Below are 22,541 nucleotides of genomic sequence, written 5' to 3'. Positions count from 1 at the left end.
TTACCATTATTTTCTCATTACAACTTCGTTCATGCATGATGAGTGGTCCTGGGAATTCAGGCTTCTCTAAACAGGAGTTTGACTCCAGTGGTTTTACCTGTAGTGTCCCCAGATGTTGATCTTTTTTCAGATTGTATCTTATTCCTGGTTAGTTGGCATTTCCCTGCCTGAAATCGCGCTGCTGGCCTGGTGTTGGGGTTCCCTGACTCCTTGCCAAATCCTGCTGTAATTAGTGCTTTAGGACCGCAGCTATCAGGATCTGTGCACACTGGTGGGAAGAGGGGTGGGTGAACTCCAAGGGTTCAGGGCTTCATTGCTAGCCTGAGGTCTCCACTGCTCGCTGCAGTTTGGATTTTTTCCCCTTGCGATGGGGGAGGGATTAAGACCCACCCTGTAGACTGCCTGGACCACAGAACCGGCCCCGGGGCTCCTATTCCTCCCCGTGTTGCCCAGCCCAGCATGGGTGACAGGTGACTCTTTAAATAAAGCTGGTCTCCCGGCCTGGCCTGGCTCTGTTTCATTTGTAGGGGTGTCCGAGGGATTAAGTTTCCTGTTGTTGGAGTTGAAGGAGGGTGTGATTTAAATTAATTGCCTAACAAAGTGCTAACTTGAAAAGGGTTTTAAAAAGAAATCCATTTCTTGATAAGACTGAGGCTTTTCCTTTCACCCTCAGCTGCTGCACTGGAGCTGTGGTTTGAGGCCCCTCTGCTCTTGGTCACAGAGGAAACTGTTGAGAAAGCCTCTGGTGATTCCTGAGGTGTCACAGGGGATAGAGGAGTGTGTCTGTCTGCTCTCTATTTGATGCTCTCCTTGATGGGAGCAGTTTTGAGGAGTGCCGCTAAAGAGCCTAGGCTTAGGGCTCCACAGACACATGGGGAGCCCTCACCGCAGCCCCGCGTCGAGGGGTGGCCCTTACTGGCATTGAGAGAATTCACAGAGTCCATCTACTGCTTTCTTGATGGGGCCCCCCTCCCCAATTTAAATCATTCCTGCCTGTGAATAAGATTCCTACAGCATTAAATATTCGGTTAACCTCCTGATTTCCCCCCCACCCCCACCCCGGTACGCGGGCCTCTCACTGTTGTGGCCTCTCCCGTTGTGGAGCACAGGCTCCAGAAGTGCAGGCTCAGCGGCCATGGCTCACAGGCCCAGCCGCTCCGCGGCATGTGGGATCTTCCCAGACCGGAGCATGAACCCGTGTCTCCTGCATCGGCAGGCAGACTCTCAACCACTGCGCCACCAGGGTAGCCCTAACCTCCTGATTTGGAGGCAGTGCTTGGTGTAAAGTTAGCTGGCTCTTAAAATTGTCACCGGGGGTGACAGTGTCACACGGGGCCGTCGGGAAGGCCAGTGTTGGACCTGTGTTGCCCAAGGCAGCGGACAACTAAGTAACAGGCGCCCAGCTACTCCGGATTATAGAACTTGCCGAATTGGGGAGAGAAAGGAACAGTTATATTGGGTTGTTATCCCTTATTGGAGGGATAAGATACGGCTAGTAATATTTCAAAACCTTTTTTGTTATGAATTTTCTTTTCTTACCTGAGTCTTTATTTCTGCTTCCCTTCTCGAGGTGAGTGCTTTCCCTTGCTTTACATCCACCTGTCCACATGATCTCAGCCATGCAGGCCATTGAGACCCTTTTTGCTACTTCAGGGGGGTGGTGGTGAAAGGTTTCGGGTGCATGGTGTCGCCCACTGTTTAAGAGGTAAGGACTGAGTTACGTGGCCACCTACAGTCTGGCCATTTTTTACAGTCAGCCTCCCAGTACCACCGATTCTGGTCTAGAACACAACAGATTAAAACTGGGCCATGCTTTTGTGACAGGAAACAGGAAAACTGTGTATCTCTGTCAAAATCCATCTTTTCGTGCCTGATTTGAAAGTCTATAATTTACGTGGGCGGTGATCTCCGTGTTGGAACAAATCTCTTTTATTTGCTGCTGGAAGCTGCCTGGACCACTCATTAGTACATCAGAGGTCAGGTGCAAGCCTGGGCGGCAGCTGGCACACTAATGATTTCGTAGGGCTTTGTGTGACCGCTGGCCGCCTGTGGGGCTGTAAATCGGACTCGGGGTTCTAATTTTTATCAAAACCTCCAGGGAGTTAGTCCGACTTGCCTCTTGTGAGATTAAACTTAAGATAATATTTATAGTGGAGGGCAAAGGAAAAATAATACCTAATGGGAACATTGTGGGAAGAATGGTAGTGACCTATTAGAAGTAAATTATGTGGGGCCATTGGAGTAACTCATTTATGGGCTCAAAGGGTATTTATTAGGTCTTTAGCTGTGAGGAGCCCATGCTGAGGCTGGGCTCCAAGCTTCACCCCACCACCGCTAGGTGGTCGCTGGGAGGGTTTCCCCCTCACTTATTATTTTTTAGGTATAATTTACATCAATAAAAAGTATACATTTTGACAGTTCTTTTTAAATTTTTTGGTCATGCTGCACATCTTGCAGGATCTTAGTTCCCCCACCAGGGATCGAACCTGAGATCCCTGCTGCCGCCATGGAAGCGCTGAGTCTTAACCACTGGCCACCAGGGAGTTCCCCATTTTGACAATTCTATACACCTGTGTACCTAGTCCTTCTACCAAGACAACATAACGACACATCCATGGCTCCAGAACATCTCCCTTGAGTTCCTTCCAGTCACACCTGTTTCCACTTGCAACTTCTTTGATTTTTCTCACCTTAGTTTTGCCTTCATAGAAATAGAATTATGCAATATATGTTTTTTTGATTCTTATTTTTCCATCAGGCATCTGTGTGATAGCACAAAATCAGTAATTCGTTCTCATTGCTAAAAGAATTCTACTGTGTGGACATATACCTGTCTGTTTCTCTGTTGATAGGGAAGTTTGGTTTTTATTTTTGAACTGGAAGAATCTCTCCCCCCCCCCCCCCCCCCGCCCCCTGTACGCGGACCTCTCACTGTTGTGGCCTCTCCCGTTGCAGAGCACAGGCTCCAGAAGTGCAGGCTCCGGACGCGCAGGCTCAGTGGCCATGGCTCACGGGCCCAGCCGCTCCGCGGCATGTGGGATCTTCTTGGACCGGGGCATGAACCTGTGTCCCCTGCATCGGCAGGTGGACTCTCAACCACTGCGCCACCAGGGAAGCCCCCTGGAAGAATTTTTAAACACCCACATATTATTTAAGTCAATACGTTTATTTGTGAAAAACCGTTTGGTAGGCAGTAACCCCAAACACAGTTCTGGTATGTTCCAGAGTGTCACTGAATGTCATGTAACTTGGATCTGTTGGAGGAAACCCCCCAGCACAGGGGTGTCACCTGCTCTTTTGTGTGGGCCATTGTTAAAGCCTTCCAGGAAGGAGAGAGACTGCAGGCTGTGGGCAGTCAACCCTGCTGGCCTTGGTGGTGGCGGCCAGCCATGACTGTGCCTCAGAGCTCTGTGGTTGGGCAAAGATACCAAGACTCCAGCCTGAAAACCAGAATCCGACCAGCAGGCAAATGAATAGTCCAAAGAGCGAAGGAGCTCTTGCAGGTTGGGTCCCCCCAGAGGTTTGGATGGAGAACTTGTTTATCAGCATCTGGGGAGGAAGCAGGATGGATACAGGCCCACGAGGAGGCTCTCAGTGATACCATCGTGGCTGCCAGGGGCCTGAGTATAGCTGGGCTGGCATAGGGAGGGCACTGCGGGTACTCGAAGTGAAGGGACAGAGGCATAGCTCGTCTCTGGAGTTTCTATGTGTATTGTCCCACACTGAGTATTTTGTGACATCCTGATTATACCTTTATAAAACATGCTTCTTTGGGGGACTTTACAAAGGCTCTAAGACGTGCTGACTGTAGCTCCACGTGGGAAGCGCTGTCTTCTGCCTGCTTTTTTTCTTACCCTCCTTGTCACCTCGACCTCTGCCCTTAGAGCTCCCTTGGAGGATTCTCCTGCCCCGAAAACCCAGCTGCACAGTTCCCGAGTATCGTCAGGATCCCAGAAAAACACACACACCTCGGTTATATGTCCTTCCTTGCCTCCTAAAGGCCCTATTTGAGTCAGATTTACTGCTGCAGCCTCAGTTTTAGGAGGGGAGCTATGGTAAGAAATATTTGTAAGGCTCTTTTGTTTATGACTCTGGCAACACTGGAGGAAGGCGGTGTGTGTCATTGTTCTGTGGGGCTTCAGTGCTACAGGGGAAGTGGTTTCCTTTCTAGGATGAACTCATTTTCATGCTTTTTAATAATTGTGACAGTTTTCTGAGCCAAAAATGGAGGTGTTTTTTTTCTCTCTCTCTCTCTTTTTTTTTTTTTGTACCAAATCTGCAAGTGAGCTCAGCCAAATTCAGTCATTTAACTGTAGAAACAGAACTTACTCCTTTAATTACCTGTAGCTTTTTATAAAAAGGCAATGGTTCTGCTTTTTGCACATGTTAATATTAGGAGCTGTGTGCCCAGGGAGGGTTCTTCCTGGAGGAGGGCCCTGAGACAGGGAATATAAAGTATAAGACATAAATACTGCTGAAATATAAAGTGGGGATCCCGTGTGCCTGGCTCTGGGGTGTTGGGACCTGGTCCCACAAGCAGGGGAGCAGGTGATAGGGAGGAACAGGAGCCTGGAGAAAGCCTCGTGGGTTGAGGCACTGGAGGAGCTGGGTCTTGCTGGGTGGTACGTGGTGGTTGGTCGGTGTTGGGAAGCAGTGGTCATTGGGAGTGTGAAAATTTTCTTCTGAAAAAATAGGAAAGGGATCATGATGTGGCTTTTGGAGTGGCACAAAAACCTCCGGGGAACAGCATGGGACGTTCAGTCATCATTGAACTATGCCTTCCCTTGGTACCAGCAACCACATTGAGTCTAAAGTTGTTAAGAGCTGGGAGTTAGTTCCCTGGTGGTCCAGTGGTTAGGACTCGGCGCTGTGACTGCTGTGGCCCAGGATCGATCCCTGGTTGGGGAACTAAAATCCTGCAAGCCGCGCGGCACAGCGCAGCCAAAAACAAGAAAAGTTGCTCGAGCTGATGGCATTCCTGTTTCCAACCCTTCCTTTTCAAATTTGCCTTGTCCACAGGAACCAAAAAATTTGGCCTAGAACTGCTCTGACCCCACTTGCACACCCCCATCCCACTCTACCACCTGGTAGTCTTTAACTCCTTCTCTTGCCTGTTGAGCCCAGGAATGACTCTTGTTCAGCTAGCTGGCCTGGCAGGTCTTTTACCCTAGCCCTTGGGATTAGATGTGCCTTGACATTCAACGTTTATGATTTTGGAAAGTTTATACTGTGAAACAGCACCACAAAGTAATGAATATTAGCAGTTCTTCAGTGAAATATATGAGAACTCACACTAAATGGTATAGATAAAAATCTGAGATCATTTTCACACCAGTTCAGGTTTTGCTGCCAAACAGCTTGTGTAAAAACTTTTGCTTTCCAGATCTGTTGAATTTGGGGATTGCAGAAGGGGGTTCTGGGCTTGTATGGGGCTACCCATGTTTGTTTCACCGGGTGTTTGAATGATACCCACTGGGACTGCCCTCTTCTTTTACACTGCCTGAGACCACCCTCACTGCCCACCTCGGGAATCATCCCAACAAGCGGCCCCACTCGCCTCTACCCTTGTGTTTTGGAAAATCTAGCAGCCAATCCCGACCACACAAAACACAAGCCTTGCTTTCTTGCTGCTCCTCTGGGGCTTCTTTTCAGTCTCAGCCTCCACCTTCCACCTTCCAGCCAAGCAGAGGGGACCCGGACTCCCAGTCCCGCATTGCCCGGCTCCCTGGTGTCCCCATGCCGGCCTTTCATCGTGTAGGTCTGATCTTGTTTGGGAACAGAAATTGGCACTTGACAACCTTTGTTCTTCACATGAATGGAGGTTGACCTGACATCAAGTTATTAAATTTGAGAAGCCTTACTGTCCACACATGCAAGTAGATTTTTTTCTTCTGATTTGTCAAATGATGTAGCAGTTGAATATATTATCAAATTGACGATTCTGGGCTTTGTAAAGAACAATATAAAAGGATATTCACCGTGGCATTGCTTGTGAGTTTTCAAAAATCAGGAAACGATACTAAAATCCTATCATCTGCAGGCGACATACCATGCAGCCATTCATAAAACAGGCAGCCCAACTCAAAACATTCTCCCAGTTAATATAATTAAGTGAAAAGGTCTAGTATAATGCTCTCCTATTTGTGTCTTTAAAAAGTTCACCTATGCATAGAATATAGCATATTTTTGGACGATTATGTAAAAAAGTAGAAACAACTGAAAAATTGGGTCAGATTTTTTTAAAATTTATTTATGGCTGCATTGGGTGTTCGTTGCTGCGTGCGGTCTTTGTCTAGTTGCAGCGAGTGGGGGCTACTCTTCCGCGGGCTTCTCATTGCCTCTCTTGTTGCGGAGCATGGGCTCTAGGCACAGGGGCTTCAGTAGTTGCAGCACCTGGGCTCAGTAGTTGTGGCGCACGGGCTTAGTTGCTCCGAGGCATGTGGGATCTTTCTGGACCAGGGATAGAACCTGTGTCCCCTGCATTGGCAGGCGGATTCTTGACCACTGTGCCACCAGGGAAGTCCCTGGGGCAGATTTTTAAAAAACGACTTGCACCTGTGTATCTTCTTGCATTAAAAATGCATATGTGTTCCCTAACTTGTCTTAAAAAGTTTCCGACTCCTTTCCCCCAGAAAGAAGTAACTTGTCCACAGCAGGACTCTGCTGTCTTGAGCTGGTGGTGATTGTGTAAGAAGGAGGGTCCAGATTCCTTTCTTTCACCTCTGCAGGCCCCCCAAGACCACAGCTCTGGCCAGAGATGTAGGAGGGCTTCTGCGAGTTTGAGAACCACTGGCATTCAATGTATTTTCCCTAAATCAAGTAAAGCTTGGTTTTGGTGTTGTTGGATAGACTTAGTTGCGTGGCTGGACTTTACTCCTTGAATTTGGTTTACCATTTTTTAATAGGAGAGCCTGCCGAGTGTTACATACAGATAAGGCTTCTGGTTGTCACCAGCCCACCTCCCCTTCGTGTCTGTAGTGGTGGGTGGAGACCTCCTTGTGTCTAGGCCTGAGTTTGTGGGAGGCCGCATGTCCCCAGTCATTTTAAGGGATGTCAAAGAAACCTCAAAAAGTAAGTTTATAGCAGTTAATATTTATTATCTCAGTTGGGGGATCTTGACAATGAGAGGCCCCCTCCATACTTTTCTGTTTACACTTCTCACTGATGTGGATAGTTGTATTTTAACCTGGTGCTCCAACGTGAGTGAGTGAGTGTGTGTGTGTGTGTGTGTGTGTGTGTGTGTGTGTGTGTGTGTGTTCCTTGTTGGATCACATGTATCAGTAATATAAAATGTAGAACATTCTTGTTCATTAACAGAGCACTTTATTTAAGCCCTGGCTAAGGTAAACCTGTCTGCTTGGTATTTTTATTTATTTATTTATTTCCTCCAACCCCCGCCCGCCCCCCCCATTCCTCTCCTGCTGGGCTCACATTCCTAGGTCTTTGTCTCCGCTGGTATTTTAGAAATTTTGGGAGAGGAAGGCAGTGGGTGGGGCGTGTTCTGGAAGCTGGGGGCAGGGGAGAGGGTGGTCACTTGCAAGGTCAGAGGTCAGGCCTGCCCCATTCAGCTGGGCAGCCAGATTGTCGCCATGTGGGGGGGGAGGGGGCGTGTCCACACATCTGCCCGGGAAGCCCCAAACAGGCAGCTCAGGCCTTGGAATTCCTGCCGCCAGAGGACTGCTCCTTCCCAGAGCCACAGTTCATGGCCTCTGCCACATTTCTTTCTGGCGGTGGGCCCTCTGAACAGTCATCCAGTTTATTCTTTTAAAGTAACCTTAAGTAAGCTGGTTCAGAGAGAGTTGCACCCATGCACACGCGTGTGCACCTTTGCCTATTCACTGAGTTTCATAAGCTATAAAATTGTAAGTTTTTGACCTTAGAAATTGCCAGGTGAGTGAGATGTGGAGCTTCTAAATGGAGTGTGACATCTTCCCAAAGTTTTACTCTGATATTTCACTAGAAAGTTTCCAAAATGTGGGACTTCCCTGGTGGTGCAGTGGTTAAAACTCCATGCTTCCACTGCAAGGGGCCCAGGTTTGATCCCTGGTCGGGGAAACTAAAGTCCCACGTGCTGAATGGTGTGGCCAAAAAAAAAATTGTTACAAAATGTGATCGCATTTTCAGGTTTTAGACAGTGTGTTCTTTTTTTAAAAAAAATCAACAGTTAATTAAAAGCACCACTGAGGCTCTGCTTCTACCCACTTACACTGTCACCCCCAGCCCCAACCCGTGGTCCTACAGTCAGCCTGGAACTGCAGAAGCAGTGGCGCTTCCAAGATCACAGGGTGTTCTAGGCGATTAGAGCTGTGTCAATCCCACGTGAAACACTGTCAGGTGGGGTCACATCCCAGCACCCCCGTTTGCCCATTTTAGAGGTACCTGGGCTCTCACGGCTGGACATGCGGGGGCCTGCAGCCTAAGGTTCTTCCCCACTCGCAGGAGCCCCACAGACTCCTAAAGCAGGGGGACACTAGTCAGTCCACACAGTTGTCCAAGAAAAGGTAGCTCCTGAGCAGAGGTAAAGAGAAGATTGCTTAGCTGTTTGGTAAGAACAGGGAGCCTTGTGGCAGGAGATTTTCACACTTCACATTAGCAGGAGTGATCCCTTTATTCCCGTGACAAATGGAGGGAGCAGAGGGGAGGGATGTGGTTGAGTCGTGGAAACTGGCCGGAGAATTGCTTTAGCACCATGTCGTAAAATGAGAGTGTCGGGGCATTTCCCCACATTTACCCAGTTTAGCATTTTTCGGTTAGTATCTAAGGCTGGCTTGGGAATTTTAGATTTATCAAATGAGAAAGATTAGATAGTCTCTAAATGGTGGACCTTCTTCAAAAAGTGATTAGCCTTCACAAAGGAAGGCAGATGCCTCCTGGGTTCCATCTCCCACGGTACAGCACGGGACAAAAATCGGCACTAAAGTTACAAACCCGATCACGTTTCCCTCCTGTAAAAGAGGGTCCAGAAAACTTGCCGTATCACAACCATTTCTTCAAAGTAGGAACGTGATATCCTAAGTCTTTCCTTTTTCCATTCCTGGATCCCAGAGTTCCCAGAGAAGCAACCTAACCCCTGCTGGATCACACACCCCCTACGTGGAGCAGCCTGTTTGGCTGACAGTCATTTCCTCGTGGACACGCACTACACCGAGACTTTGGTTGGAATAAAATAAATAACCTGGAGAATGAGAGGAGCCGCGTTCTCGCTCTGCCCCAGGCCCTTTCTGTGTGGGACTTTCAGCCTATTAGGAACTTTCTGGGTCTCTGTGCTTTGTGCTTTGGACAGGGTAACCATCTTCCATGCGTTGGGACCAGCCCTTGTTCCCTGTGCAGCCTCCTCCCCTGGAGATTGAGTGCTTGTGTATGTGAAAGACACCCCCCCCCCCACACACACACACATGGCCCCTTCCCTGCCTGTCGAGTGTTGGCTCGCTTTCCTTCACCCCAGGTGTACCAGAGGCAAACTGAAGCTCTTCTCTTGAAAGCAAGCCAGCAAACATTTATAGACAGCGGCCCTACGTGCCGGCTCTGGGGAGGGATGCAACAGGACTGGCCCCGTTCTGTGCCAAGGAGCTTTGGCTCCTGAGAGCTCGGCTCTCAGGCAGGTTTATCAGCAGGTGGAGGTGGTGCCAAGCCGCTCCCCCCCACCAGCACGCAGGGCCCCAGGGAGGCACAGAGCATCGTATAAACAGCGCTGTCAGCACCGGCTGCCTCCCAGGGTCAGCTCCTTGGAACAACTTGGCAGGAAGAAGAAAGACAAGAAGCTGGCTGACTTTACCATTAGCCTTTGGCCTCTGTTCCAGAAGCTTAAGCCCGCACCTTGCTTGAGTGCCTTGGGTGTGCTCGTGTCCTTGATGGGGGGACGGTGGCAGCCAACTGCCGTGTGAGGGGGATTGATCCTGGCCCCCAGCCTGGTTTCCACCCCAGAGCGTGGGGTGGCGAGAGGAACTTGTTGATTTATCCTTTCATTCCGGCCACCAATCTCAGACCAGGGAGACAATCTTGGAACCTTTCTGGGTAATTAATCTCAGTTACAGGGAAATCTCTTATGGAGGATGATTGTTTTCTTTTGTTTTAAATAGTTTTATTCGTATGACTGTATAATTATTGTCATTTACTAAGGTCAATTGATGAGCAGCACATTTTATTTTTTTAATCTATTTTTTTCGGCCACACTGAGCGGCATGCGGAATATTAGCTCCCCAAGCAGGGATCGAACCCGTGCCCCCTGTAGTGGAAGCGCAGAGTCTTAAGCACTGGACCCCCAGGGAAGTCCTTGGAGGATCATTTTGTTTCATCTTGCCTTTGCGGTGTCTCAATTGTGGTTGTGAATGGAACTGGAGTAGAACGAGGGTGTGGGTTGTTTTTCTTTGGGTGGGGATTGGGGGGAGCAAGTTGTCCTCACGGTCGCCTGCGGGTATCCCGCTCCCTATGCGGTGTGCTTGTTTATTGTGGGGTCCTGAGATCCAGAGCACCCCGCCACCCACCCCCTTGTCATTAACACCTGGCCCTCTCTGGTCCCCAGGTGCTGCACCTGTACTGTGACACGTGCTCAGTGCCCATCTGCCGAGAGTGTACTGTGGGCCGGCACGGCGGCCACAGCTTCGTCTACCTCCAGGAGGCGCTGCAGGACTCACGGGCGCTCACCATCCAGCTGCTGGCTGATGCCCAGCAGGGCCGCCAGGCCATCCAGGTCAGTCCCTCCCCACCCTTCACCTGTTTCCCTGGTTCTTTCTTGCATATAAAACCTTTACCACTCCCTTTCAGATGGCATGGGTAGATTATTGGGCAGACTCCAGTGTCTGGAGGCCATGGGACAACGACCCACATGAGCCCATGTGACACCCACGCAGCAGCAGTCACATGGGGGTGGGCAGTGCATGGAGACCTCACAGTATGGTGAAGATGACAGTGATGTGGCTGCAGTTACTGGCTGGTCAGGGCTTCTTCCAGATACCCTGGCTGGACCCCTTCACATCAGCTGCCTGTTTGCCATCCAGCCGCCTCCCCAAATCCAAGTGGATATTAGGGTGTTCAGTCAGGACTCTAGAAAGACTGGGTGCTCACCTTGCTACTCAGATTTGTTTATAGGTGAGAAATAAGTGAGCATGGGAAATTTTATTTAAGGTTGAATCTCAGACTCTTTCTTGGGTGATAAATAAAGGTCATGCCATGGTTATTTACTTATTTATTTTTAATTTAGTTTTATTGGAAGCATTAGCTATTGCTGTGCTATGCCATGCTATTTTATTCTATTCTGTTGGAAGCATTAGACGTCCTGGTCATTTAGACCCTTGTTTCTGTTGAATTCCCATCCCTTTGGGGCTAGGGAGGGACACGTGTAACTCTGAGATATAGTGAAGTTCTCTTACATAGGCAGGTAATAGTGTGCCTTAATTTTTGAATCTTCTTGCCTGATCCAGGTGACAAGGTTTTAGGAAGACAAAAAAATCATAGGTTGTTTCCCTCATCTGGTAGGATAAGCTTGAAAGTCAAGAAACATTGCTAGGACTTCCCTGGTGGTGCAATGGTTAAGAATCCACCTGCCAGTACAGGGGACACGGGTTAAAGCCCTGGTCCGGGAAGATCCCACATGCCGCAGAACAGCTAAGCCCGTGCATCATAACTACTGAGCCTGCGCTCTAGAGCCTGCGAGCCACAACTACTGAAGTCTGCACACCTAGAGCCTGTGCTCTGCAACAAGAGAAGCCACTGCAATGAGAAGCCCGCACACCACAGTCAAGAGTAGCCCCTGCTCTCTGCAACTAGAGAAAGCCCGCGCACAGCATTGAAAACCCACCACAGCCAATAATAAATAAATAAATTTATGGGGGAAAAAAAGAAACGTTGCTAATCTTCGAGTGGCAATTGAATAGGAGGACTTCCCTGGTGGTGCGGTAGTTAAGAATCCTCCTGCCAGTATAGGGGCCACGGGTTCGATCCCTGGTCCGGGAAGATCCCACATGCTGTGGAGCAACTGAGCCCGCAAGCCACAACTACTGAGCCCATGTGCCACAACTGCTGAAGCCCGTGCTCCGCAAAAAGAGAAGCCACTGCAATGAGAAGCCTGCGCACTGCAAGGAAGTATAGCCCCCACTCGCCACAACTAGAGAAAGCCTGCGCACAGCAACGAAGATCCAACACAGCCATAAATAGATAGATAGATAGAAAAATATTTTAAAAGTAATCGAGTAGGAAACTGTTTAGAACGAGTATTTGAATACATGAATTATTTTTAACATAAGACTTTTTTTGGAAATGGTAAAGAATCAATCGTGTGTTCTAGGGTGGGCAGATGGTTTAGGATTTTAATAAGTTTCTCAGCAGCTATCAGCATTCCTATGTGTGATACTGAAGTGATCTTTCTGATGAGTCAAGTAATCTGATATCCAAGTCACTTTCACTCTTGATGGAAGTACAACATTTTGGTCACTTATGTAATTAGAGGATTTCATAAAGGTGCACAGATTCCCCGGGGGACATCCAGAGTTTGGGTCAGGAATATAGTTGCTCTCCATGTAAGACAGCCTTGGTTCGTTACTTGTTTATTTCTTTCATCACATTTAAGATGCCATTAACTGGAAGATATGCACATTTATTTTATATACAGCTAACAAAGCGAAAAAGCCCGCTGACAGTGTTAAGATGAATCATAGTTTCAAAGATATTAAATGTGATAAAAATTACATTTTAGAGTGAACTACAGTAATTCCCCCATCTGGTACCGGTATGGTGGCCTTTGAGCTTATGGGTGACACTTGCATTCTCTAGTATCTTCTATCAGGACACTTTAAATACCTGTCATCAGGCCACCACTGTTCTCCATGGCAGACATCACTAATCACTTTCTGCACCCTTCCCTGTGAAACCCAGATTTGGCCTCAGACTCCTCCTCAGTACTAAGTGGCCACCACTCAGCAGTCACATGGCATCACTGACTTGCCTCAACTTCGAGTGTTTGATTGAATCTGTTAACATTTGAAGTTAACATTTTTTCTCAAGCCCCCATGCTTGTTAGGTGACCCACCCTCCCTTCCTCCCTTTTTCCTTCCTTTCTTTCCTTCTCCTCCTTTCTTGCAAATGTTTCTGTTTTCAGAGTTTCCTCAGCCCTTTTACCCACTGCTGTTTTCCCCCAACCCACCTGCCTCTTGGCGTCCTTCAAATGCCCTGCTTAGATAATGGGAACTAGTTAAGCAGGTCCTGGTCTGCACGTCTTGGAATGCAGTGCTTGCCGGGGTGTTGTGTAGGATTTGGAGAGGAAAGCTCCATTTGGTCTCTTCACATAGGACTTTTATGACTCTAGGAATGGGAATGACTCAAATTATAGCCAGAGCTTTGCTCCCCTTTGACCTATTTGGAAAATAGAAGAAAGAGTTCCTGTCATAGGATGGGAGTTAACACAAGGGCCTGCTAGGGACCTAGGAGGAAACAGTAGGAGCAGCCTGGCTAGGAGGGTAGGCGGCGAGCAGACACTGGCTGTGCATGCAGAGGGGATGGTCATTGCTCTCCGGCCAGTTCTTGCCCTGTAGGAATGTGTACCTGTTATTTCCATATCTTCTGATTTTAATGGAAATTCAGTTTGGTTAAGTAATATGATGTTAATATAAATAGAAGGCAGTTTGTGGCCTTTGCTTTCCATCGAGGAAGCGTTAAAGAAATGTTGTGACCATAGGCTTGGTTGTCTCAGTCGGACATTGATGTGGATACCAGCTCTGTGCTAATTAATAACCAACACATCTGAAAACAGGGTGTACCGGTTAATAACCTACCAACCTACCCTTTCACAGTCGTGCCGTGTGAGGCTGGGGCTGCAGTGTTCATTTCAAACCACGTGCCTGGAAGTGGGGAGAAGGGACTTGCTTCTTCCTTTTGACTTCCTGTTCTTATCAGCAGTATTTTTTTACCCTGGCAGCAGAAGTTGGTTCCAGTTTCTAGCTTTTGCCACTCCCAGAATGAGCTGGGCCTGGGGTGCCCCTCCCCCATACTTCTGGGTCCTGGTAACCCCTACTTTCTTTGTTCTCTGAGCCCAAGGGGTGGTAGCTACTGACTGCAGTTACTGCAGTCTGTCTTAATCATCAGTGTGCCCTTTGCATTAGCAGTTCCCTGCTTCCCGTTTAACCAAATTCCCTGTATTAAATCGTCTCTGCTTAAATGTCTAGTGAGGTTTCTCTTCTTCTGAATTAATCCTGACAGACAGCCCGAGACACCCTGTTATGGTATCTGCTTACATGCACACTTATTTGATCCGTCAGTCTAATTTTTTTTTTTTTTTTTTTTTTTTGCGGTACGCGGGCCTCTCACTGTCGTGGCCTCTCCCGTTGCGGAGCACAGGCTCCGGACGCACAGGCTCAGCGGCCATGACTCACGGGCCCAGCCGCTCCGCGGCATGTGGGATCTTCCCGGACCGGGGCACGAACCCGTGTCCCCTGCATCGGCAGGTGGGCTTTCCACCACTGCGCCACCAGGGAAGCCCGTCAGTCTAACTTTTTGTGTTTCGGGTAATTTGGATACAGCCATCTATTTCAACTTGTTGGCTACTGTATTAGTTTCCTAGGGCTGCTATAAACTGGGTAACTTAAAACAATAGGAATTTGTTTTCTCACGATTCTGGAGGATAGAAGTCAGAAATCAAGGTGTCAGCAGGGCTGTGCTCCATGTGAAGCTTCTAAGGAAGAACCTTTCCTTGCTTCTTCTTGCAGGTCGTGGTCTGCACGTCTTGGCTTGTACTTGCCTTACTTCCATTTTCTGCCTCCATCCTCACATGGCCCTATGGGATATCAGTCACTGCATTTAGGACTTACCCTAGTCCAATATGACCTCATCTTAACCACGTTCTGAAGTTGCAGGCACGCCTGAAGTTTGGCAGGACGATATTTAACCCAGTGCAGTTATGTAGTGCTTTGATAGGACACGGTTTATGGCCATAGACACGAGCAAGTATAAAATGTATAGATTGTTCCTGTTAGAACCCAGTGCTAAGTACCGTGCACTGTGTACCTGGCCCACCTTAGTTCAGTCTGTAATGACACTTGGGACAGGATAGTAAAGATGGAACGGAAACACTGTGGATAGGTGTCCTTTACTTCCGATTTTAGAGAAGAAGTGGCATCTGAGCTAGGTTTTGAGGTTTTAGGGTGACTTTGGAAGAGAAAGCATCCCAGGCCAAACTGTGAGCCACCCAGATCGGCCAGGTGCCAGCTCCTATCCGCTCAGTGGATCCTTAGGCCTCACGGGGATGGGGGCAGGGAGTGCAGTGAGCAGGTGTCATCAGACTGAGAGCGAGAAAGGTGGTCAGTTAGGGGTCCCAGTTGTAAGTGACTGAATGAGTCATAGCTGATTAGCCGGGAGCATATTCATGAAAATAAGGCTGGTCATGTATTGTTTGATTCCATTTGTGTGAAATATCCAGGATAGACAAGTCTGTAGAGACTGTAGGTTATGCTTGCCATGGGGGAGAGGGAGGGGAGATGGAGAGTGACTGCTTCACAGGCGTGGGAAGCTTCATTTTGGGTAGAGAAGGTGTTCTGGAGCCAGACAGTGGTGGTGACTGCACCACATTGCATGTGCTGAATGTCACTCGTGGGGCATTTTATGCTGCATGTATTTTATTACTACAATTTAAAAACAAAACAAGGTAGGAAGTGTGAATCGGCCTATCTGTATAATGCGAGCTAAGTAGGATGAGGGAAGAGGATGACCAGGGGCAGGACTCAGCTCTTCCCATATATTGTTCTGCATTTTTCTCACTTTCACTCCGAAGTTGGAGAAGGGCAGGAGCTTGTCTGAACTGGTAGGAGATGGAGCTAGGATTTGAACCTGGGTTTCCTGAGCCCTAGGATGACCATCTGGCCTGGCTTGTCCAGGACTGTGCCCGCTTTAGATGTGTTTCGTGTCCCAGAAACCGTTCTCTGCAGGGCACGCAGAAGACTGGTCACCTGTAGCTGATTCCTGAACCCAGGCAGGTTCTAAACCCTTGAGGCTTCCCTGGGTCCCTCCTGATCTGGGACACCTGCTCTGAAGCCTGTTGCAGCATTAGCAATCAGTTTGAACTCCCTGATTTAATACCTCAGTGTCTCCAATCCTTGTGGCTTTTCAAGGCACATCATGTAATATTCATGAAAACACCAGGCCTCTGTCTGGATTAATTTTTTATGAACAATCATACGTCTGATTAAACGGGTTGATTTACGGGGGCTGATGGTACAGGGTTGGGCCCTGGGGGTGCAGAGGTGGTCTCTGGCCATAGGCAGGGCTTCTCAGGTGCATCAGACACTGTTTCCCAGTTTGCACTTGGTGTTGGTTCTGAGCTGGGCTGCAGCCTGTTGCACGCCTTCTCCCAAGGGATGTGCCCAGCCTGCGAGATTTCCCCCAGGTGGGGAGCCTGGCCGGAAAGTCTGTGGAAAGTTGCTCATGCATCTGCAGTAGAACATTTCACATCTGATCCCCAGTCTGTTTTGGGCTGTGACCCAGCTACACTGGTTTCACTGTGTCAGACTATCTCTTAATAGTCCTGACATTCACTTTGTAGGTGCCATTTCTTATACAAAGAAATGCAGCCCTTGCCAAGCAGCTCCTTCAGTTACATGTCAAACAGATGCCCTTCTCTCCCCCAGTGCCTGCTTTCTTTCCAAGGACGTGGACCTCGAGGTCTGGGTTGGGGGCCTAAGGCGTTAGTTTTTCGGGGCTGAAGAAAGCAGCCTTAAGTGTTGCGTGTGAGGAGGGAAGGTACTTCTCTTGCTCTGAGATTGTTTTTGGTTTTCCAGCTGAGCATCGAGCAGGCCCAGACGGTGGCAGAGCAGGTGGAGATGAAGGCAAAAGTGGTACAGTCAGAGGTCAAAGCCGTGACTGCGAGACACAAGAAGGCCCTGGAGGAGCGGGAGTGTGAGCTGCTGTGGAAGGTAACGTGGCGGGGGGGGGGGGGGTTGCACGCCCACCCCACCCTTGGGCTCCTCCTCGGTGGCCGGCACGGCCTCTGAACCACAGCAGGGTGACAGCATGCTGATGTCACACCCTGGGTCCCGGCTCTGAGTTTAGAACACTTGGTAGTTTTCTCCTAAGTTTGTCTGCAGAAAGATGCAGGGGTCTCCCTCCGAGCAGTAAGACGACAAGAAGCCTTTTCAGAAGCGGTCAGGTCCCCGAGACTGGACAGAGTCTCAAGTTTTCTATTGCAGGCACTCAGGTGGAAGCAGAAAGAAGGGAGTACAATGGAGACTGCTGTTAGGAAAGCAGGCTGCTAACACACGTCCTTAGTTTTGGTGTCCCGGCTGTTTGGACTTCCTGACCCCTTGTGGAAAACCAGTTTTCCACTTGGGGCAGTGAGCGAGTGCCCTTTCTTCCTGTTGGAGCCGGAAAGAGCGCTGAGCGTGCTGGTGTGCTGTTTGGATAAAATCAGCTGGAGGGATGACTCGCCCCGCCCACGTCCCGTTCCCCCCCCCCCCCCCCCCCCCCCGCAGCATTTTCTTCTCTGATCTTGCGCTCTCGCTCAGAGGGCAGCGTGCCTAAGAGGGGCCAGTACCTCACGCCAGTTCAACTGGGATCACCTTCTCTGAACCCAGAAGCAAGACTATACAGAGCTGATGTGAACGGGTGTGTTTGAGTGTGTGGTGCTTGTTTGGCTCACTGCAAACTATATGATGGTGGGGACCGCATGTCGATTTCTGAAAGTGATCCTCGCCAATTTCCTGTCCCCTAAAATAGTAAATTGTATTGGCCTTTGGGAAGGCTGTGTGGGCTTTTGCATTGCCTCTTCCTTTGAGTTAGCTCTGTATCTAGGTGCTTTCTGCTTCTTCTGACTCTCTACTGCCTTTTGACAGAAGAGAAGAGTCCTTGGATGGAAACAGTCCAAGATTTAATTCACATGATTTGTTCAGGCACCTTTGTGGGCCTGACACAGTTTTCAGACCCTCCGATGTCCCCAAGGTCTGCCAGTCCCATGCCACCCACGAATGTTAATTATAACTGAAAGGGGCCCCCTCCTTGCAACCTGAGAGCTCTGTGGTGAACTCTGCCACAAACTTGCTCTGCTGGATCTGCTGATGAAAAGGCCTTTGTGTGCAGGGGTTTCTGCAGATCTCACCTTAGTTACCCTCCCTCCGGTGGGGCTGAGGACCTCTCTCAAGGCAGTTCTCTTTCAGGAGGAATAGAGAGCACGTTTTTTTTTTTTTTACCGTAGGAGAAGCAAATTGGGAAGGACAGTCAGTCTCTTATTCATGTTATCAATTTCGTTTTTACTTGCCTAAAAACTCATTCTTGGATAAATCCAAAATCAGCCTGCTCATTCTGGACACGCCTCAGTCCCATTTGTGCTTGCTTTTTTTGCTGGGGTACCACGCCCCAGATCCTGTGGGAGTCCCCCTTCTTCTTCACTAATCACTGATTTTTCTGCTCCCTCTTGCCTGGCTCTGTCTGGGCACCTCCTTGTTACACAGTGGTGTTTTTTTTCTTGCATCCTGGTTATTGGAGATAACTTGAGTGCTGGGTGACCTAGTTATAGGTATCTGGATGCATGTCCTTTCTTGTAGCTTGTGCATTTCCAGTGGACATGGCTGCCTCTTGGTGGGTAGCTGCAACTATCCGGTTGAGGGATCAGAATCGAGGCCGAGAGGTTTGGCCCAGTGCAAAACCAAACGACAGAGCTTCTCTTTGATCTGTCCCCACACGGGCTTCTCTGCACACACACGTCCTTCCAGAGTGGACAGATGAATACACATGAATCAGGTCCAAAATCATGTTATCCACCCCCCACGGGAAAATCGGATTAAAATCCAGCCCTTCCAACAGTGGACCCTTATTCTGAAGTAGACTTTCTGTGGCTTTCAGATCGGTCAAGCACTCAGAAGTCATGGTCCTCTCTGCAAAACAGCACGCACTGGCTGGGCGACTGATCTGTTCTTTTCAGAGGAAACCACTTAAACTTAGAGGACTGAGTTATTTCCTGCAAAAGAATGGAGAACTGACTGATGAGGCAGACAGAAATCCCACGTTCCCTAATAGTGTGATCTGAGTCAGAAGCAGGTCAGAACCCGTGTTTACATATCACGGTGTTTTAGATTTAGAGGCCCCTTTGGAAATAATACAGGCCAATAGTTGCTAAAAAGTTGGTATCTCCAAATTTGGGGTGTGGGACCTCTCAGGCTCCCTGATGAAGATTTCTAACCCCTGTGAAGAGAGAAAACGGGACAAGGAAAGAGCCGGGTTTGTGATCCTCGCCAAATCCTTCATTTTATTCTCTCCACACACAGGCTTTCTGTCTCTGATTACGTGTGTGTGTGTGTGTGTGTGTGTGTGTTTATGCTGAGAGAGAGGCTGAGAGAGAAATATCCTTCAGGAGACTTTAGGCCCTCTGTACGTAGGAGCATTTTCGATTCAGTGTGTTGGGAGTGCATGACCAGCCTTGTAGTACAGTCCGTTGGTCTATCCTTCCTCTGGTCCCCTTTCTGCCACTTTTCTCTCCACGTTCAAGGCCACCTGTCCCTGACAACCCTCTGTCTAAATCAGGCCTCCCTCGTCACTGTCTGTCACACTCTTTTTCTACCCTCTAACCCCAGCACTGTCTGAAATTGTCTTGCAGTATTTCTTTGCTTGCTTAGTATCTGTTGCTTTAAACTCTAAGCTCAGTGGGGCGGGGCCCATGTTTTCTATGGGCCACATGTATCTCCAGCACCTGGCACAGTGTAGGTGCTCAGTAAACGTTTCTTTGTTACACGGCTGTTTCTAACTTCTATTTAATTTCTAACTGAGAGAAAATTTGCAGGAATAATAAAAGAGCCCCTTGTATCCTTTACCCAGATTCACTGATTATTTACATCTTGTCCCATTTTCATCTTTCTCTTTCAATAGGTGAGTGTGTGTGTGTGATTTGACAGTAAGTTTTAGAGTGTTGGAGACACTGCCCCTTTACACCTAAATGTTTCAGTTTATTTCCTCTGAGCAAGGATATTCTCTTAATCACAGTTAATCAAAACCAGGAAGTCGAATCTTGCTACAACACCAGTACCTAATCCTGAGTCTGTAGTCACATTTCACCAATAGTGGGTTGGTGTTTTTGTTTGTTTGGTTGGTTGGTTGGTTTGGTTTGCTTTGAGTTTTTTTTGGCCATGCACGGCTTGTAAGATCTTAGTTCCCTGACCAGGGTTCGAACCCACACCCCCTGCAGTGGAAGCACAGAGTCCTAACCACTGGACCATCAGGGACATCCCACCAATAGTGTGTTTAATGGCAGTGTCCTCCCAATCCAGGATCAGTTGTTGGCGTTTAGTTGTCAGGTCTCTGTAGTCATCTCCTGTGATCCGGGACAGTTCCCCAGCCTCCTCTGTCTTTGGATTTTGCCACTTTGGGGGAATGCAGACCAGACGTTTCTGCAGACCCTCCCTCGGTGTGAGGTTTCCCTCAGTTATGAGTATGTCAGCCGATGTGTTGTTTTCTATCTTGGTTCTAAGCCTCTGTGTCCTCTCTCCCGGCTCTCACCTTTCCCTCCAGGTAGAGAAAATCCGCCAGGTGAAAGCCAAGTCCCTGTACCTGCAGGTGGAGAAGCTGCGGCAAAACCTCAACAAGCTGGAGAGCACCATCAGCGCCGTGCAGCAGGTCCTGGAGGAGGGGCGGGCGCTGGACATCCTGCTGGCCCGAGACCGCATGCTGGCGCAGGTGCAGGAGCTCAAGACCGTGCGCAGCCTCCTGCAGCCCCAGGAGGACGACCGGGTCATGTTCACACCCCCTGACCAGGCCCTCTACCTCGCCATCAAGTCCTTCGGCTTTGTCAGCAGCGGGGCCTTCGCGCCGCTCACCAAGGCCACAGGCGACGGCCTCAAGCGGGCCCTCCAGGGCAAGGTGGCCTCCTTCACTGTCATCGGCTATGACCATGACGGGGAGCCCCGCCTCTCAGGAGGCGACCTCATGTCGGCTGTGGTCCTGGGCCCTGACGGCAACCTGTTTGGTGCGGAGGTGAGCGACCAGCAGAACGGAACATACGTCGTGAGCTACCGGCCGCAGCTGGAGGGCGAGCACCTGGTATCGGTCACCCTGTGCAACCAGCACATCGAGAACAGCCCCTTCAAGGTGGTGGTCAAGTCCGGCCGCAGCTACGTGGGCATCGGGCTCCCGGGCCTGAGCTTCGGCAGTGAGGGCGACAGCGATGGCAAGCTGTGCCGGCCCTGGGGCGTGAGCGTGGACAAGGAGGGCTACATCGTGGTCGCTGACCGCAGCAACAATCGCATCCAGGTGTTCAAGCCCTGCGGCGCCTTCCACCACAAGTTCGGCACTCTGGGCTCCCGGCCCGGGCAGTTTGACCGGCCTGCCGGCGTAGCCTGTGACACCTCCCGCAGGATCGTGGTGGCCGACAAAGACAATCATCGCATCCAGATCTTCACCTTTGAGGGCCAGTTCCTCCTCAAGTTCGGTGAGAAGGGCACCAAAAACGGGCAATTTAACTACCCTTGGGATGTGGCGGTGAATTCTGAGGGCAAGATCCTGGTCTCCGACACGCGGAACCACCGGATCCAGCTGTTCGGGCCCGATGGGGTCTTCCTGAATAAGTATGGCTTCGAGGGGGCTCTCTGGAAGCACTTTGACTCCCCGAGGGGGGTGGCTTTCAACCACGAGGGCCACTTGGTGGTCACCGACTTCAACAACCACCGGCTCCTGGTCATTCACCCAGACTGCCAGTCGGCCCGCTTCCTGGGCTCAGAGGGCACCGCCAATGGGCAATTCCTGCGCCCACAGGGCGTGGCCGTGGACCAGGAGGGGCGCATCATCGTGGCCGATTCCAGGAACCACCGGGTGCAGATGTTCGAGTCCAACGGCAGCTTCCTGTGCAAGTTTGGCGCTCAGGGCAGTGGCTTTGGGCAGATGGACCGGCCCTCCGGCATTGCTGTCACGCCGGATGGGATGATTGTCGTGGTGGACTTTGGCAACAATCGAATCCTCATCTTCTAATCACATTCCTAGGCTTCTGTGTTTGGGGTGCGCGTGTGTACGTCTCTCTCTCTCTCCCCCTTTTGAAATTCAAAGAAGAAACCGTCTCAGGGAAATTCCTTTTTTTTTTTTTAATTTTGTTTAAAGACAACAAGAAAAGTACAACATTGCTTATGTCCTACCTCATCTTTATTTTTTTACAGATGAATGTACGTATCTTTTCTGCAGGGATTGAGCCTGTGAAGTGATGATCTCTATCTACCTCAGAAACCTTTACATTTCCTTCTCCAACAGGCCCTCTGCCCTCCCACCCTCGCTCAGTGGAGTTCACGTTTCCTCTCCCCTCCGTGGGGCGTGACATGCACAAGCCTAGCATCTCTGTGGCTGGGAGGGTGCTGGATGTGTGCGGTGGGGTGCATTCTGTAGATTGAGCCAAGCAAACACGAGAAAACTACTAAGTTAAAAAGAAAAAAAAACTATAAAACGTGGAAAAATGGGATTTAAGATGCTTAATTGTAGAGTATTTGTGTTCTTGAGAATACTGTGTTTATGGGGTTAGGCTGTGTGGTGATCTTGATCTTTTTGGGAAAAATCATTTTTTTTTTTTTTTTTAATGCTGCAACAGTGAACTTCCT

At 49.4% G+C, this 22,541-nt stretch overlaps 1 protein-coding gene across 1 annotated transcript in view; it reads left to right on the top strand.

Annotated features, from left to right (window-relative positions):
* The window catches only part of TRIM71 (tripartite motif containing 71), a gene marked incomplete at its 5' end in the record, with an annotated part of 58,154 nt that extends 35,972 nt beyond the window's left edge, over positions 1–22,182 (top strand). Inside the window, 3 exons of the mRNA XM_082848911.1 lie at positions 10,523–10,690; positions 16,761–16,895; positions 20,476–22,182. Coding sequence (XP_082705037.1) covers positions 10,523–10,690; positions 16,761–16,895; positions 20,476–21,927 — 1,755 coding nt within the window. The 3' untranslated portion in view covers positions 21,928–22,182. The remainder of the gene's footprint in view (positions 1–10,522; positions 10,691–16,760; positions 16,896–20,475) is intronic.
* Between the last annotated feature and the right edge of the window lie 359 nt (positions 22,183–22,541).

This window comes from Leucopleurus acutus, assembly GCF_964270905.1.
Source record: "Leucopleurus acutus genome assembly, chromosome: 10".
Classification (NCBI taxonomy): Eukaryota; Metazoa; Chordata; class Mammalia; order Artiodactyla; family Delphinidae; genus Leucopleurus; species Leucopleurus acutus.
Note: the sequence above shows the minus strand (reverse complement) of the source record. Positions and strands in the feature narration are given on the sequence as shown.